The sequence below is a fragment of the Chlamydotis macqueenii genome, chromosome 11, assembly GCF_036417535.1.
Source record: "Chlamydotis macqueenii isolate bChlMac1 chromosome 11, bChlMac1.mat, whole genome shotgun sequence".
In the NCBI taxonomy this organism is placed as follows: domain Eukaryota; kingdom Metazoa; phylum Chordata; class Aves; order Otidiformes; family Otididae; genus Chlamydotis; species Chlamydotis macqueenii.
The window spans coordinates 3,047,329-3,063,962 of record NC_141566.1 but is presented as its reverse complement, the minus strand read 5'-3'; the positions used below and the strand labels follow the sequence as shown (position 1 = coordinate 3,063,962).

The 16,634-nt window shown below is 49.0% G+C and overlaps 1 protein-coding gene and 1 long non-coding RNA gene across 2 annotated transcripts in view; one reads left to right on the top strand and one right to left on the bottom strand.

Annotated features, from left to right (window-relative positions):
* Nucleotides 1-821: 821 nt before the first annotated feature.
* Nucleotides 822-11,936, bottom strand: FGF16 (fibroblast growth factor 16). Its single transcript, XM_086756429.1, has 3 exons — nucleotides 11,516-11,936; nucleotides 5,314-5,417; nucleotides 822-1,871 (listed from the first exon to the last, which is right to left on the bottom strand). The coding sequence occupies exons 1-3, from the start codon at nucleotides 11,790-11,792 to the stop codon at nucleotides 1,626-1,628; spliced, it is 627 nt and encodes a 208-aa protein (XP_086612555.1). The 5' UTR covers nucleotides 11,793-11,936; the 3' UTR covers nucleotides 822-1,625.
* A 1,696-nt stretch (nucleotides 11,937-13,632) lies between these two features.
* The window catches only part of LOC147599361 (uncharacterized), a 28,536-nt gene continuing 25,534 nt past the window's right edge, over nucleotides 13,633-16,634 (top strand). Inside the window, exons 1-2 of the long non-coding RNA XR_015259748.1 lie at nucleotides 13,633-14,087; nucleotides 15,592-15,756. This is a non-coding gene — a long non-coding RNA (uncharacterized LOC147599361). The remainder of the gene's footprint in view (nucleotides 14,088-15,591; nucleotides 15,757-16,634) is intronic.

Sequence of the window (16,634 nt, the reverse complement as noted above, 5' to 3'; positions counted from 1 at the left end):
CGTTAGCGACACAGCCCGTGAGGAAGCTGGCGTGGATCGTCCCTTGGTCAGTGACATCGTTCTGGGAATTCATGGACTGAAGCTGAAGGAGCTGAGATTTCACCTCAACTGCTTTGCAAGGGGAGGCTGAGAAACAATACTGTGAAAAATGCAGTTGTGATAAGGAAAACTCCAACTCAAACCCCCCAAATCCGTATTTGTACGTATTTTTGCGCGCTCTGGAGAACCATGTTTCGTACCAAGCTCTCATCTTCCTCACTGATTTTCCACGGTGCTTCAGGTAAGTCTTGTGTGAGATGTGCTGGTTTTACTGCAGCAATGCCGGGTCCATCCAAACACTCACCACACGTTCCGAATGTTTCTCCGCTTGATTTTCGACAGGACGGTTAATCCACAGCGGCTGCGTCCTGTGCCGAGGCGTCTGGGCTGCCGATGACTCGCGCTGAGAGCTGGGCCGGCGCTTCCCAGGCTGGCAGGGCCGCAGAGGTGAGAGAGCCCAGGGACACCGACCGTGCTCGCGAGGTCCCTCCATCTGCCTATTATGAAAGCCGAGCCGTGCCTGGTGCTTGGCACGGCCCAAGGACCTGTTTGGATTTGCAGTTCTGGGAAATTACGGTTCATTAGTCACCCAGCCGGTCACCGCACGCTTCCACGGTCCATTCCAGGTGTCGTGTAATGTCATCCTCGTACGAGAGCTTGGGTTTAGGTAATTTATCTTTACCATACGCAGCCTTTTTAGAAGCGGTCTTAATATTCATATTGATGAGGAAATACTGGGTTAATTATTACAGAGCGCCAAAAAAACGGGCTAGCAAGAAATCTACAATATAAAGACAATTTTATTGCCAATAAGCTCTTAAAACTCTTTTTTTTTTTTTTTTTTTTTCCTGTTTCAGTAGGACCTTATTCTTCCTGATGAAAATCCGGTCATAGCATCTCTCATTAAAAATAAAATTATTTTGAAATAAATAAATATATAAAATAAATATCATATACATTTTATAAATAGTTTTGTCCTTATGCACAGTATCCATGCTTGCATCTGAATAATGTTCCTCACCCCCTTCCCACCCCAACAGCAGGAAAAACCCCACGCATCAGGACCAGTCCACGTAGCATCATCCGCGTAGCAAACTCCCGGGCTGCTTAAGCAGGGTTCCATCCGAAGGCTTGTTCTTCGCCGGTAACCATCCCGAGCTCAGCAGCAGCCTCCGCAGCAGTTCTGTGGTCTTCTGTTTTCTTTCCTTCTCTTCATTTTTTGGTTTGGTTTTCATTTGGTTTTTTTTTTTTTTTCACCTGGTGATCAGGTTTGCTCGCCTGCTTGTTCCTTTAAGCAACCACAGCATTGAATATTTGGCCTCTCTTGTAGCCACCGGGTAAAGAAGGTGAATGAAAAGGAAAGATTATATGTGGGGTTCCCTCCCTTCCCCTGCCCCCACCCCCATAAATAACCCAGGTTCGATATACGCTTGAAACAAGGAGGATCAGCAGTGTCTGAATTCAACGTAAGTGCTTTCCTACGTCATCTACGCTTACAGGAACGACGGAATGACTATTAATATAGTGCTCTGGGAAGAAGCTTGGGAGCCCAAGTATGTACACCGGCGGGGCAGCGGCAGGAAACATCACCTGTAGTGGAAGAGGTCTCTGTACATCGCAGGTATTTTGGCAGGGTCCACAGGCCTGGGTAGAAAATGAGTGAATTTTTGATGTCTCTTAGTCCTGTACCCCTCTCGGGGGGAGCCGTCCTTGTTCAGAGCCACGTAGTAGTGCCTCTCCGAGTCGGGATGCTTGTAGAGGGTGGAGGCGTACGTGTTGTACCAGTTCTCTTCAAACTGCTCGCGGAAAACGCACTCCCGTGTGAGCTTCTTCTGCATTGGGGCGGAGGCAGGAGGGGAAGAAAAAGACATTTGTGTCAAAAATTAAAAAAAAAAACCCAAATATTTTCCTTTTTCCTTCCTTATTTTCCTATAATTTTCCTAGCTACGTTCTGCCCCAAGGATGGGGACGTTTCCCCTGAGCGAGAGCTGGAAACAGGCACAAGCCAGGACCCAAAGACCTCTGAAGTTGGAGGAGGAGAAAGACAAAAGGAGGAGAAGGTGGGTGTGCATTTTGCAAAGGTGCCCCATTAAAAAAAATAAAACAGGGCTGTAGCAAAACTCTTAAACCTGACAGCCAGGTGTCTGCGATGGGGGTGCGAGGCCAAGCCTTGCTGGGGTGGCCATGCCCTGTGCAGGGGGCTGCCCACCCGCGGCCGTGTCCCCGCGCAGCAGCCCCGTCCACAGGTACCGCACGCGCCCCAGAAACGCTCCCCGAGGTGGGAGGCAGCCCTGGGAGAAGCAGGCAGCGCATCCGAGGGGTTTAATCGGGAGCAAGCACCGCTTTGAAAGCCGAAGGCACACGGAGTGTACGCTGCAGCGTGAATGAAAGCATTCCTCGGGCCTTTCATCTTCTGAAGCGTGGAGAGCTCTGATGTGAGGCTGTAACAAGACTGGGGAGGTCTGCATGGGGAGCCGCGCTCCGGGGATGTCCAACCCCGGGGAAGATTTACGGCGGCGATAGGTGATGTAAGCGCGTGCCAGCCCGCAGCTGGTGCATCCTGCTGGGACGGGGGGGACGGATGGCACTGCTGGCACCATGGCCACAACCAGCCTTTCCCTTCAACCTTTGCCACCGGGGGCTGTCGGTCGGCAGCGGCTGTTTGATGGTGGCTTTTCCATCGCTCCTTCCCTCTCCCTGGTGCCAGCCACAGGGACGTGCCCCAAGGGGACACGGGTGGCTTTGCCAGCACCGCTGTGCTCTGTCGCAGAGGCACCCGCCGGCCCGTCCCATGGAGGGATCGCCACGGGGGTGTGGGAGTCCTTGCAGTCTGCAAACGTAATATTACAAACGCTGTAAAGGATTTGGGCAGGGAATGTGCCTTATCTATGGCACACAGAGCGCTCAGTAAATGTTATTGCCTGCAGTAGATGTTTTGCCATGCAATCCAGGAGCTCCCCTGCGCTCAGAACCTGTTTTGAATGTTTTGCTGCTAATTAAATCAACCCCGAGGTGAGTCGTGAGCCCTCCAAAAACCTACGCCACAGCCCTTCCCACCGGAGACCTGAGGAACCAGGAACAGGGCGTTTCTCTTCCCAGATCCGTCAATAAATACAGACTTTTTTTTCCTTCCCTTAGGATGCCGTCTATTCAGGATAAGCTGGAAATTGCTGACTGGCTGCACTGACGCGCTGCTGCTTTGCCCCAGTTTCCCTGCTCTTCAGGGGGCTGTTTGGAGGTACAGTGTCTGCCTAAAATGTTTGAAGAGGCTGGGGTGACTCCGCGATTTCTTTCTTTCCGAGCCTCGGGTTGTCCCCACTACTCTACCTGTATCAACACACAGATCGGGCAAAATTTGCCATTGTAATGCTAATGCACCGTTAGGTACCGTGTTATGGACCTTTAATGAAGAAAACTGTAGTGGCTTTTGATTTCGAAAAGCCATCATTGTACAACTCACGTATCCCAGATTTTAAAACTCCTGGGTTATCTGAGGACCTGGCTCGTGCCTTCTGCGCAGTTTGGATCAGTGGTTTGACTGCGTCCCCACAGTGCCCGGTCAGTGCATTGTCTGCCATTCCAGATGCAACAACAGAAAGAAAACTCCCATGATTACGTCTTCAGGTCAATTCTGTTTCCAGATGAGGTGCTGTAAAACGTTACCCTATTTTTGTTTCTGTGTCGTAAGATGAATACAGGCCCTAGAATTTAATTAACCCGTCATGAAACTGTAGATTCATAATCAGAGCTGGAGGGTTTGAAAGCACAGAAGGGAATAAGCAGGCTTGGGTCTTCCTTCTCAGCAGGCACAAGTAAAAGCTGCGGCTCCAGGAGCTGCTGCGCAGCCTCGGGGTTTGACAGGAGAGGTGCTGCTGCTGCAGGCTCCAGCCCCGCTTTCTGAAGTGTGCTTTAAGGGTTTTTCGTGTTTTATGGTATCCTGGCGATTTCACTTTTTATCTGTCATGCAGATGTGTAATTTCACGCTCTCTCCACATCTACCTTTAGTTTAGGGTAGATGTTATTACAGAAATGAAGTGGAAAAAGAACAGTTCTCGGTGCACGCTAGTATTTGATTATCTCATAAACATCATAACTGCGTCTTAAATAGTGAAAGGGTCTGCGGCAGTCTCAGATGGGAATGGGAGAAGAAAAGATGATGGAATCTGGTGGTTTACTGTTACTATTTGCTAAGCAAAGGTTTTCTGAAGGCTTCCCTATATGCAGAGTACACGAGTTTAAATTTCTACACTATGAGATTGATCTGATTTGGTTAGAGGAAGCACATGCCTTCCACTTTAGTTTAAAACTGGTTTATTTTATTTCATTACAAATTTACTGTGATCCATCCTTAAAAATCAGTATCCTCACATAGGGCAGTGCTGTGACCTAGAAAGAGCCATTAAAAACAAAAAAAAACCAAAAAAAACCCACACAGGTCCACAGCAAAGTGCAAAGCGGACCTGAGCTGGTCCCTGCGCAACCCTCTAAGGGCACGGCCCAAACCAAGGGAGCAAACAACAAACTCACTAGAAACCTGAGCCTGGACTAGAAATGAGGTGTCTTCTGCTTTCTCTGTCCTACAGCAGCACAGGATGAGGCAGAATCTGCTGCAGGTGATGTTAGGAAGAGTTTTACAGGTATTCGGGAGTTCATGTGGAGCGCACAGAGTTTACACTTGGTTTTTGGCAAAACACAGAAAATTTTAATCTGAAAAGGGCTCTTCTACAAAATTATGAGCAACCCCCTGAAACTCCTAAAAGGAGTTGTAGAGAATGTTACAATAAAATAACACCCGGACCACAACTTCAGCCCCCGTTAGTTAAAGAGCATAAATGCAAAATCTGCAGATGCTGCAGATCCTGATGATGTGGAGCATACAACTGATGTGTTACTGAGGCAACGAAAACACAAAAGCAGCCCCTGGTTTTACGTTAAATTTCCCCCCTGCCTTTAGTTGACCGTTGCCACACCGTTTCTGAAAGGCAAAACCTTGATAAGCCCCGCCGGCTCCCAGGCATTGCCCCAGGTGGTGTCCGGGAAGTGGGCATCACCTTGGGCCCGCCCCACGAGCGTATCCTCCCTCCACAACTCTATTTCGTAGCTATCATTTACGTTACAACAACAGCGGCGTCACGGGTAGGATGGAGGTATTGTGACACCCCAAGGACTTTGGAGGCCTGGAACAGACACAGCTCGTGACACCGATGAGGCCCCGCAGCCCCTATCGCTGTAGGTGTTATACAGGGTTGTAATCAGACAAAACCTTCAACTTACCGACCCATACAGCTCGCCTCTCTCATTCATGCCGAGGTAGAGTCCCGAGTCCACCCCACGGATGCTCACCAGCCCCACTGCCAGGCTAATAAACTCCAAAATCCCTAAAAGAGAAACGAAGTCCAGATCATACAGAGAAAAAACCAACACCAGGCTCTGGTGACAAACGCAAACCAGCCTTTCCCAACCCTTGCAGAGCTTCCTACAGACCCCGTTTTCCTTATTTATCATGACACAGTGCTTAAATCTGTAGTCCCACATGCGTGCAATCTTCTGACTTCCATTCTAGGCTTCTCCGCAGCATTGCGAATTTGACTTGCCCAAGAGGAATTACCTTTGCTAACGAGAAAACATTCGCTAGGTTTTGTTGTTTTGGTTTGTTGCTGGTTTTTTTTCCCTGATTATCACCAAGAAGACAGATGTAGAAGCTTATGCCTGGCTGAGTATAAATTTCAGAAGGCTGTTACCACACTGGGTTTTATTCTTCACCAAAAGGAGAGTGATTTCTGTCGCCATGGGGCTTCTGGTTTGAGATGACAGTCCCACATGTTTAAAAGTTCAATAAAAATAAGTAAAAAGGACTAGAAGAGACGTCTGTGAGGGTCACCTTCATCCTGGCACTCCAGAGGGGTACCTGCCACCCCCAAATTTACATACAAGCTGCAGGGATAAAATTCAGCTTTAAATGTATGCAGGTAGAAATGCATCTTCCTCTGCAGCCTTCGGAGTCAGGGAGCTGCTGGTCCTTCCTCCGTCACTCCCTGCCACCATCACCACCAGAAACGCCCTCCAGCCCCGTATCTCCTGCTGCCTGCCCCAGCCCCTTCCCGGTCCAGTGGCATCCAGCTTAACCATGACCGGTCCTGCAAGAGCGACTGTTTTACCCATGGCCTCCAGCCTACAGTGATGGTGTCAGACGCTTTAAATAACGAGGGGCAGCCTCATTTCCTCTGCCCCACTGCCGGTAAGGGGGACGGCAGCTGTTTTGATGGAGGTGAGACTTGTAATAGGAGAATCCTTGGTGAAGCACTTAAAAAAACCAGCCCTCCAGCAGGCGTGTTTTTAACTGGTTTGAATAAAGCCAACATCACAAGTGGTGGAGACCTTCAGACTTCACAGGAAAACCTCCTGAAGGAGTTAGCGGGATTGTGTTAGACTCTGGATATCACCTGTTCCCTTGGCTAGAGATCATGGACAGTCTCTGCCCATGTCCAGGGCTGAGTTAATTAGCTGGGAGGTAGCAGCAGAGGAAGGAAGAGGGTGTTCACCATCCCATCTAGTGACTGGACAAGACGTCTCCCTTGACAGAAGGACAAAGTTGCTCTAACCTTTAGCGTGGCTCCAGGTCTCTTAATATAGCTCCCAAAACATCCAGTCCAGAGCAATTGCTGCTCTGATCAGGTTACCTCCCAGAGCTCCTCTTAAAAGTAAGCCTTGAGTCTAAAATCACCGTGTGACGAGCCGCCACCCGAGCCAGCTGACTTCAGGGGCATCGCAGCTCCCGGTCACTCCTCAGCTCGGAGCACGCGTCTTCTGCTCGGCCAGGTGGGGCTGCGATAACTCTCAGACGATAACGGCATCACCCCCTAAATATAGGACAGACCAGACGGCGAGGGAGACCTTTGTCCCCCTTTGCTCGACGCAGACTCATCACTCAGATGCTGGCAGCCAGGAGCAGGCAGCCCGGGCGAGGAATGCAGCCTTTGCCAGGCTGGCAAACCAGGACCCTGGCTCTGCTCTGCTCGCTCCCCGGTAGTTATTGTGGTTTCTTATCTGAAAAGAAGCATGAACAGGGAGGGAAGAGGCACAGGATGAGGGGTGGTCTTCTGCCTCTGCTCCCCACCGGCTCTGACACGTGGAGGGAGTTAGTGAACTGCCGCGTGCTTCTGTTTTCCAGCCGCTGTTTGAAAAGGAGGGAGGGAAGGAAGACTGACAACAACTAGAGAGGGCACAAAAAGTAATACAGGGGGAAAGGAGTACAGGGATACTCAGAAATGGCAGAGTCTTTCCCAGGCTGGAGACAAGTGGATGTTCAAGTGAAAAATATCTGACAACTGAAGAGCAGTAGATAGACCTTTGTATAGGTACAAATACAGTCCTCAGTATTTTTTTTTTTTCATTTGTTTTCTGTCACTCCCTGGGAGCAGAAAAACACTGCTGGTCCCATTTAGAAACTGAGGAAATGTCTGAGGCAAGGAAACAAGAGCTTCTTTTGAGTACACCCACAAGGATGCTCTGTACGTGGCACGTGAACCCAGGTCTCCAAAGACCTGGTAAGGAGCAACCTCTGAGCAGGTGGGCGAGACACCCCTCACCTGCTGCAGACTGGGTGAATATTTGCTAGTTTTGCAAACAAAAGTCCTTCAAGGTGTGCCCGTGACAATCTCTTGAGACAACATCCCTTGCAATGTTCCCCTCTTCTGATCTCTGAGTGGCACTTGGAGACGTGCACAGAAGACGACTATGTTGAAACAGCATTAAGAATGTAACTTAAACCCACAAAGTCAGGAGACAGAGCGAAGCCTGAAAAAATGTGGGCGGATATCCATCCTGTCCTTAACTCACTCCAATTGCTAGACAAAATTGCAGCTTCGTACATCTGATCTCCAGCAGCACAGGGAGCGGCCACTGGGGCCAGCTCAAGAATTTTCTTTCCAATCGTAGCGGTGTGTTTCTGTGGCAGAACATGCTTTTTTTCTTTTTCCTTTTGCTTTTTTCATTCCCTCTAGGACTTGCCTCTTTTTTTCTTGCTTTGATTATCTCCATTCTGTTTGTTCCTTGAGCCTTTCTAGATATTATTTGGAGAGATTTGATTAAGACTCCGACTGGATTCATTTACCACCAAAGCAGTGAATAATCTCCCAAGCGTTGCCGCGGCCAGACCCGCGCACTCTCGCCTTACTATAAACCATCCCTCAATGAACAATTCAGCTCCTTGCACCTGTCTCTTCTTACATGACTATTTTCAGGAGCAGGGGTACAGAAACATCAGATGTTGTATTAATGGCTACAAACCTAAAGCTTCGGCTAAAAACCTCAACAACTGTTCAGCAACAGGTGCACTGTGGTCTGAATGTCAGAATCTACAGCAAAACTTTCTCTGGAGGTTTCATCGGCTCCTCTAGGAGACTTTGTTACAGATCCATTAGCACGTTCGTACCCGAAAGCTTCATTTGCTGCCTTCATTAGTCTGCAGTGCAAACTCAAGGCCTTTTTCTCCCCTCACTTTCCGTTAAGAGTAGCAGGGTTGGTGTCACTTGTTTAATGCTGCTGTAAAACACACAGGAGGCAGAAGGGGAGCCATTCCTCCTGGCAGGGATTTTCCTGGTGAATTTGTGTTGTCTTCATTCTCAGAAGGATTCTCATAGGAGTGCTACTATCAGTTCAAACCCGCTTCAGATTTTGTCCATCCTTTATTTCTTTGTACAGGAAGGTTTTTAGCAGATGCAGCAAGAGCAGATGCATTTTTGAAAACACTTTGTTCTTTCTGGGATGACTTAGGCAGAGCAGCCAGTTCGGAGAGTGAATCTGGGCACTTCTCTAGTGTGAGAATGAACTTCCTTCCAACGATCCTGAAGGGCTTCACCAAATTCTGCGTTAAGCCTCCTCTAGGAAAAATAAGCTGCACCTCATTGTTCTTGCACGAATCAGTGCTTTTACAAGTATAAAATATCGCATTCCAGAAGACAGGTGTGATTTAGGAATGTTCCAGTCCTCGACAGATGAGAGGGAATAGTTACTGTGCTTGCTCCAGCAGTGCGGGCAGACGATGCTGCTACCTCCCCTGTGTCCTACGGGCACATCTCCTGAACGCTGTGGTACAAAAGAACCCCTCCTTAGCCCTCACCGTTAAGACCCTGCTACTCTGTTCTCCATCACCAGGGCTCTGGCTCTTTATTTTCCTCTCTGGAAGACTTGGATGTCTTGCACATCTGGTAACTTTTGGGATGGCTGCACGTGGGAGGGTGCAGATACTCTCTGTCTTTTCCTGAACCCCTTCCAGTATTGGGAGATGGGGATGCAAAGTCCGGTTCCACCCTACGGCCCATCTGCAGCTGGACACGTGCCTGTGCTGCGGTGTCACAGCCATCCGTGGGGCACATCAACTATCCGCTCCTGGTTTCAGGGAGCACCTTCCAGCCAGGCAGGCTGGATCCACTGAACCACCACACTGGATTTCTAAGTATTTCCCCGGGTGCCCCTAGATTTAAGGCAGCTTTAAACCCTCGTCGAGCTCTGTGTCCCTCACCACAGTTTCGTAGTTCTCCAGAATCGCTCAGGCTGCCTATTTCTGTAATAAGTTACTGCTTTCTGACTGCTGCATGCAAAATTTAGGAATGCATTGATACATGACATCCTAATATGAACCATACAGTAACACTGGAATTTAAATATTCATGGCTACTGATCGCAGATGGTGAATACTGTGTGCCAATACGTTATTGCTTTGAGTCTCCGCTGAAGCGAGGTTCAGTCCAACTTTATCTGAACACGAGGATTCCAGCCTAATCCTTTGGGGCTTTGTCTTGCAATTACAACAAATAACTATTTATTTTACACTGCCTCTGGGAAAACCCTGAAGCAGAAAACTATAATATTTTATATCTGAAGTCTGGTCTAGTTTACATAGCTGGATGCTGACTGCTAAAACACTTAGGGAATGCCAGTGTTTCGATTTATTGAACACACTGTGTGACTTAAGCATGCAAAATCCATGAAAAGTTTTAGCCCGTTTAACGCATTTGTCCAAAGTTTGTTTGGAAACACACGTATTTTACTCAATCTTTATAAAAACCGGAACCGAGACAAATGCTGCCATTTGAAATTGTCTGTTTACTTATACAAAGATAAGTAAAAAGACCCGATAGAAATACTACGTGGCAGATTGAACTAAAACCAAACAGATGCAACGGGTTTCCTTTCAGTTTCTTTTAACTTGGAAACCCATCACGTATTGCAGCATGAAAGGTTAAAAGATGTGTGCCTTTTGGGAGGTAATTAAAGAACGCTCGCCCCACGAGCCTATTAGTACCTGCCTCTGACCCGCGGGTTATGACTTTCTTGTCGATTTAGGCAGGGACATGCCATGCACACACCTGGTGTTTATGGAAAGCGCCGTACGGAGATAAGCTTCTCCAGTTGTTCCAAAAAACCTGCCTTAAACTACCAGCAAGCAGCAGCGTTCCCACAGTATCAGAAAGGATCGGTTGCAAACAAGAAAAGAAAAGAAAAAAAAAAAAAAGATTCCTTTCACCAAGGAGTTAAATAACTTGAAAACTATAAAAAGTCTTGCAAGCACTCCTCACAACCTGTTGACAACATAGCTGAGATCACTGGCATGGGACTCGCTGATAGCTTACACAGACACCTGCACTAGATGCTGAAGTAGCGGGAATTTTTCTTAGCTGTGCTCAAACTTACTGTATTTCTTCGCCTGTGGCTTGGGATGCATTTTTTGAAGATTACATACAGTCTCATTAGAGATCCCTGCTCTTGTGTGACACTGATACAAGCGCTGCAGTCTTCCAGCTGTATCCCAGGCGGCAAGGTAAATCCACAGGGCTGTGCCTATTGTTCCATCTTCTGTCTTTCTGGGGTCCCCTAAGCGTTTCTTCCCCTCCAGCTTCCCCCTTTTTCCGTTCCAACAACCCCCTCGAACCGAGCTTCTGACCCCGATCCAGCCAACTGAGCCCTGCCCGCATCGGGGAGACGCTCCTCTAATGAAATTCATGCAAGTGAAAGAAATCTGCTCAGAAATATCTGCGGAGGCCAAAAAAATGAAAGGGGGAGAAAAAATTTAAAAAAAAAAAAAAAGCTAGGAATTTCTTTTTCCAGCGTGCTTTCTCCTTTCTTTGCTTCCCTCACTGCTAACTTCAGAGAGCTGGTCAGCCACAGACTTTTTTTTTAAAAACTTTTTTTTTTTCCTCTATTTTCTCCCCCAACCAAGCCACGTTTCTGTGCACCTGCAGAAGGGCCGAGCGTCGGGAGAGTAGGAAATTGGAAATAAAAACTCCCGCATTGCTGAGGAGTGAGCACATTTGTTTAGGAGCCTAATTATATCCGTCCCGGGATGATTTATAGGAGTGGGGTAATTAATTCTGTACGCGGGGCACCTGCTCCCGGCCCGGCTTCCCCCCCCACCCCTCGCCGCGGCCCAGGGCCCCGGCCCGGCCGCCCCCCCCCGCCCCGCAGAGCCCCTTACCGAAGCGGCTGTGGTCCTGGCGGGTCCCGTGCACCGTGCCGTTGGGGAAGATCTCCAGGTGGAAGCCGGTGCGGCAGTAGAGCTGCCGCCGCCGCAGGATGCCCTTGAGGTGAGCGAAATCGGTGGGGGACCCCCGCTGCAGCCGCCCCTCGATCTGCCCCAGGCGCTCGTTGAGGAAACCGGGGGAGTCGGCGAGGGGCAGCCCCCCGCCCAGCGCGGGGGGAAAGCCGTGCAGGTCGGGGTCCAGCGAGCCTAGGAAGCCGCCGACCTCGGCCATGGGGCCGCGGCCCGCGGAGGGGCGGGAGGGCGCGGAGCGGCGCGGAGCGGAGCGGCCCCCTCAGAGCCCGGGCTGCGGCCGCCGGGCCCCGCGCTGCCGGCCCCGGCCCGGCCCCGCGCTCCCCGCGCCTCCCATGGCTGGATGTGTCCCGCGGTCGGATGCAAACTGCACTTTATATACGTACACACTCCCCTTACATTGACATATTGGATATTTAAATACAAGCCACACCTCACTGGCATCCCCTTTGGCTATTGCTTTTTTTTTTTTTTTCCCCTTCTCTGATCCATTTGGCTTTTTTTTTTTTTTCCTTTCAGAAAAAAAAAAAAAGCCAGCTTCACTCCCTCTTTTATTATGAAAAAAAAAAAAAAAATGGCAGGAAAAAGCTACACATCGCAGTGAGGCAGAACAGCTCTTGGCAGGTCCCCGCGAAGCCGCCGATGAAATCACGGAGCCCCCGCACGCACCCGGGGACGCGGCGCGGCTCCCGCCCCGGCTCTCCCGCCCTCTCCGGTCCCTCCTCGGCGGGCGTCCCCCCCGCCCCGCCGCCGCCTTCCCCTCCCTGCCCAGAGCCGGCACGGCGGCGGCGGGTCGGGCCGGGTCTGTCAGGGCCGCCGCCGCCTCAGCCCCGGCTGTGCCCCCCCCCTTGCCCCCCTCAATCGGACACTGTGGAAAAAAATAACGAGGAGAGGGCCTCGAGGCGCGTTTTTCAGGTGAATGTGTAAAAATTGAAAACGACCTTTTTTTTTTTTTTTTTGAAAAGCGAGCCCGCGGGCTCTTACAGGCGGCGGGAGGTGAGGAAGGGCGGGCGGGCGGGCGGCGCTGCCCGGCCCCGCGGCGGGCTCCCTTCCCCACCTTCCCCCATGCTGGAAACAGGTGTTTCCGCGCTCTGCCCGGCCCGCCGACACCGTACGTGTAACGGCAGCTGCCGGCCGCGCGGCAGACAGACGGAGTCAGGCCCCGGGGCACCGGCACGGCGGGAACGGCTCGCGCCTCTGCCTCCGCCCCCGCCCTGCCCGCCAGGCGGCGCTGCTGCTCGCGCCGTGGCCGCCGGGGCGGCAGCGGAGGGGGACACCCCGTGAGCTGGGCGGGGCGGGGGGGGTCGTGTCCCTGAAGTGAGGTGTCGCTCGCCCCCTTCTCCGTGCCCCGCCACAAAAACCCCAAAAAATTGCCCCTCATGCCACCAGCCCGCTCTGCGCCTGGGCCGCAGCGGCTCCTCCAGGGGGGGCACCTGTGGCTGGGGCTGAGGTGTCTGTCGTGCCCCCCTCAGCGGGCATCCCTCATGGTGTATCCCCGCAGCGGGCCTCATCTCAGCGGGGGGGTGTCCCTCCGCGGCTCCCCGCCATGGTGGGTCTGCCTTTTGAAAGTGGTGAGTCTCCCCTCAGAGCGTCTCTTCCCCACAGTGGCTACCCCCTCAGTGGGTCTCACCCCACAGCAAGGTGCTTCTCCCCACATCCACCCCAGGGGGAGGGTTAAAAGGCCGGTGGCATGCAGTCTCCTTTCCCCCGCAGGCCCGGGAAGCACCGCGTGAAGATAGGAGGGAAGCGGTGATATTACAAGGTGGAACGCCCACACGTGTGTCTGCAGTGGGTGAGGAATCTGGTTTTTGAATGAGGGGTGGTTTTTTCTCTCACCACTGTGGCTGTAAAAGGGGTGTATTTGAGCAGAACTTGATACATGAAGCCTTGAACTGTGGATTTGTAGGAATATATTCTACTATGGACATAGTAAAATCTACAGAAGTGTGTTTGTTGGCTAATTGTTTATCATGCATGGTTACGTGGAGATACCACTGAAAAATTGTGATTTTATTTTTGTAGTATCTATGTGAAGACTCAGATGTGATGAGGTGACTGAGGGAAGTAAGCCGCGCCTTGGTGAGAATGACAGCAGTCCAAGATAGAGGGGGATGGACACAACGCCAGGACGCCCCAAACCTAGAATTACCATTGAGGACATAATCCTGTAAATGTGGTGAATTCAGTGCATGAAATCTGTATAAGGTGAATCATCCCACTACAATCAAATCCGTTCTCCTGAAAAGCCTGGTTTTGCTGAATTAAGTGTGAGTTTTGCCTCTGGATTCATAGCAGTCACCTTATTCTGAACGTGTCTGAAGGTTGATCCCAGGGGTATCAAGAAGAGAGAAGGAAAAAACAGTTTCCACATTGAAGGACTAACAAAAGTCTGCAGAGGCTTCTGCCGCTGACTTCCCATAGCCTCTGGATCTGTTACGATATCCTTAAACCCAAATCCATGCAAGCACTTACAGGAACACTTAGGATACTGAAAAAGGTAACAGAGTTCAATTACGTTACAGTAAAATCCAAGATAAAGCAAAACCCACAAACCTGCGTGCTTAACTAATGTATAACAAAAGCAGCGAAATCCCCCGACCAAGCTGACATTCCTCTCTTAACTCTCATGATTATGGTCAGCTTTTGAAGTGTCCGCAATACATTTTATTGAGAAGTTGTACAGCCTGGTACTACGTATTCTCTTTAGGCACAACAGGATGCGGAAAAGGTACCTTTCTCTTCTCTTTTTTTTTGTCTTTAATTTCCTGGTTTATTTATGTTTTTACTAAGCTGAGGAAAAGGCAGAGAGATTTGTATCCTGTATCGTTTGAAAAAAAAAAGGCATGTATTTTAAATACTGAAAATTAGAATAACTCTGTCAAAAAAGAAACATGTTTAGCGATTTTTTTTTTATTCGTGTGTAACATAGAATACAGTTCTGCACTCAGTAATTTTCTTAAAGGAGGACAGAAATTTGTATACAATTTGTGTCACAGAACATAATGTGTTACAGAATTAATTTTCTGCTCTGCTTTGTTTCAGTTCATGCAGTTCCCCCAGGTTTATTCTTTGATTACAGCTGGTATTGTCTACCTTGGGAACTGAAATGGTTACTGCCAAATTGCTCTGCCTTTCCATTTACAGAAGAATTAGCAACAATATTTATACCCAGTTTGCTAAAATGGACCTTTCCTGTACAGTGTAGATGTGTATGTTTAGCAAGGTAGTAAAAATATTGATGGCATTTATTTGCAAAGTAATTACTATTCAGGGAGAGCAGCCACATTTGATATCTGACTATAAAATCAAAGGAAGAGCAGGACTAGGGTCAAAGCAGTAAATTAATTAGAAAAGAGTAAGATCAATAAATACAATGAGCAAATCTAGATACTGCATATCCTCAGGCTGGGGCAATTCCATCTGGTAAAGAGAAGATGAAGACAGCTGAAAAAAATTTGAAGTAGCAATGACCATGAATGAAAAATCAGGTGTCAAGAATATCTGAAACAACGGAGCCTTGGGCTTTAACAAATAATACTTCTGCGTCCTTAGCGCTTCCCACCTCGACATCTCAAAACAGTTTACGTACACCAATGAATTAAGACTCACAACCAAGATCGCTGTGCTTCTTTTTCCCAGACAGTCTCTCTTTTTCCACTAAGAGTTGTTGTGCAAAGGATATTGATGGATTTCTGTATTTGTCTGGGATTTTGGATGCATAGCAGCCCTGCTGGAGCGGTAGCCCTGACCGAGCTTCTGTGTATCCAGAAACCAGACACGTCCACCGTGCGTGTGCGGGGAGCCCTTCTGCCTTTTGTTGTGTGGTGACCATCTGTGCCGCACATGCAAGGAATGTCTGAGGTTTCCTGGTAGGTAAATAGGGCAGCCTCCTTTGTGAGGGGGTGAATAAACAGGCTTTCTTAAGGGGAGCACAGGATGGTTTATTGGTTTTTAGCTTTGATTGTTTTTGCTTAAGCTACTATTATTATTATCTTTTGTAGTACCACTTCCAGGCCCTAGACCCTGTTTGTACTGGATACGGCATTAAGAAGTGCTTAACAAATCGGAGTCCTTGACCTGAGGAATCTCACTGCTCTGTCTTGTGGAGGGATTTCTACTGAGAGGCAATATGAATGAGGCAGCAGAATTTCAGTCAGTGTATACGAGTACGTATGTATTTTGTGGCAAATTTAGAGTTGGTGGCAGAAGGAAGGTAAGAGTCTAAGGATAAAGCTCCAAACTTGCCTACCTGGGTATTGGGATCAGTTGCCTAAATAAATGATGTGATTTTCAAAAGAGGAGGTACCCACCTTTTCCAGTTGTTTTTTATTTCGGTGTCAAACATGGATCCGCTGGTTTTAGTAATCCCAGTATGGATTAACCAATAGGAAGCAGAATCGTTCTGGCTCACCTCTGACTCAAAAGAAACCCCATTTGGAGAAAATTGCTGTGACTAAGATCTTTAGTCCTTGGGGGAACCAGTTATGGAGAAGCATGTGCAAACAAACATCAGAGCTTTGTTGACCCTGATGTACGCAGTTTTGCCTTGGTTCTGTCCCGTATGGAAATTGCAGGTACTTGTTCTCCCTGAAAAATTACACCTTTCCTTGGCATGGCTTCGCACAGATTTGAATGCTGGCTCAAATTATTTGCGCTAATACGTCTCCAAGGATGGAGAAGGAGGAAGGGAGAAGGCTTCTTTATTGGGGTAAAGTGGTGCATAATGCAGTCGTCTCCATTCATGACTTTTTTCCTTGGGATTTGGGCTGGAATTACAGGACTACTGAGTCGTTAGGCCTTTGGTACTTGTACCAGAGAATAGGTACCTGTGTAATTCTGCCACTCAGTATATTACACACCAATGCAACTTGCCATGTGGCTACTGATTGATGCACAATTTTTCTCTCCACAGTGTTTTTATCTTGCGTGTACCTTTTGTGTTGTAGTTTATGCTGTCATTTCTTGCCAAGACACAGCATTTTTTTTTCCCAGCTGTTGAACCAAGGTGCGTGATAGAAGTTAGAGTAAGGGTATCCTGGTAAAA